The sequence below is a fragment of the Mesitornis unicolor genome, unplaced genomic scaffold (assembly GCF_000695765.1).
Source record: "Mesitornis unicolor isolate BGI_N332 unplaced genomic scaffold, ASM69576v1 scaffold13071, whole genome shotgun sequence".
Lineage (NCBI taxonomy): Eukaryota > Metazoa > Chordata > Aves > Mesitornithiformes > Mesitornithidae > Mesitornis > Mesitornis unicolor.
Window position 1 is genome coordinate 1 of NW_010163175.1, and position 1,582 is coordinate 1,582.

The following is a 1,582-nucleotide window of genomic DNA, read 5'->3' on the forward strand; positions in this document are numbered from 1 at the left end:
GCCCCAAACCTTGACCATTTTAGGTCCGAAATCTTGATTCCTTTAGGCGCAAACCTCGACCACTTTTAGGCCCCAAACCCCAACTTTTTTTGACCTGAATCTTGGTCATTTTCCCCCACTGGATTGTGGTGGTGATGGATAAAAAGGCCGAGGTTTAGCGCAAAACCAGCCACAGTTTGGGCCTAAAAAGTGTTGAGATTTCGAGGCCTAAAATTGCTGAGAAAGGGCTCAAGGATTGAGTTTTGTGACACGTTGTCAACATTTGGGGTGAAAGGTTGAGGTCTGGGGCAAAATGGTTGAGGTTTAGGGCAAAACCAGAGAGGTTTAGGTCACAAACTTTGACCATTTAGGCTCAAACCAGTGACCATTTCACACCCCAACCCTGGGCATTTTTGCCCCAAACATTGGCACCTTTTAACCCCCAAACTTTGTCCTTTCAGGCCGAAACTTTGACCCCTTTTAGTCCCAAACCTCAGCCATTTTACGCCATCACCACCTTCCTCCTCGCCGCCCTCCCAGTTTATGCCTCAGCCCCTTGAACCCCAACCCCAGGCACCACTAATGAGGACAACTGGTTGAACTGGGAGACTCACTGGCGTCCTTCTTCTTCCTCCTCCAGGCTGGCGGGCGGCCGTGACACTGGTGGAGTCCGGCGGGGGCCTCCCGCCCCCCGGGGGGGCCCCGACCCTCGGCTGGAACGGCCCCCCGGGGGTCCCTGACCCTCGCCTGCAAGGCCTCAGGCTTCACTTTCAGCAGCTACGGCATGGGATGGATGCGCCAAGCGCCTGGGAAGGGCCTGGATTGGGTCGCGGGTATTGCCAGCAGTGGTGGCACCTACTACGCGCCAGGGGTGCAGGGGCGCTTCACCATCTCCAGGGACAACTCCCAGAGCACGGTGACGCTGCGGATGAGCGGCCTCAAGGCCGACGACACGGCCACCTACTACTGCGCCAAAGATTATACTGGTGATAACGGTTATGCTGTTGCTGGTGGTGTCACTTCCTGGGCCTTTCTCCCTAAATCTGGGTCATTTTCCCCAAATCCTGACTGGTTTTGTCTCAAACCTCGACCATTTTCCCCAAATTCCAAACATTTCCCCAATTTTTGACCATTTTTACTGCAGATCTTGACCATTTGACCTAAGACTTGACTGCTTTTACCCCTGAACTTGAACATTTGACACAAAGCTCAAACATTTTCCAAAGTTTTTGACAAATTTTGCCACAAATCCTGGCCATTTACCCCAAATCCTGACTGTTTCAGCCTCACACATTGATGTTCTGCCCGAAATCTCAACCATCTCCCCAATTTTTCACCATTTTCACCGCAGATCTTGACCATTTTCCACAAAACTTGACTGGTTTTGCCCCTGAACTTGACCTTTGATTGCAAACCTCAACCATTTGCCCCAAACCTCAAACGTTTTCTCCAAATCCCAACCATTTTGCCCCAGATCTTGATTGTTTCCCACAAATCTTCACTGCTTTTGCCTCAAACCTTAACATTTGACCCAAACAGTGACCATTGGCCCCAAACCATTTTAGTCCCAAATCTGAACCTTTTTTTGCCCCAAACCATGGCT

General features: G+C 50.9%; 1 gene segment (V, D, J or C); it reads left to right on the forward strand.

Moving 5' to 3' along the window:
* Window positions 1-619: 619 nt before the first annotated feature.
* Window positions 620-1,143, forward strand: LOC104535907 (the record flags this gene model as incomplete). The annotated part of the segment is given in 3 exon segments: window positions 620-679; window positions 714-989; window positions 1,124-1,143. Coding segments are annotated over 3 exon segments (356 nt in total), but the record flags the coding sequence as incomplete, so codon positions are not given.
* Between the last annotated feature and the right edge of the window lie 439 nt (window positions 1,144-1,582).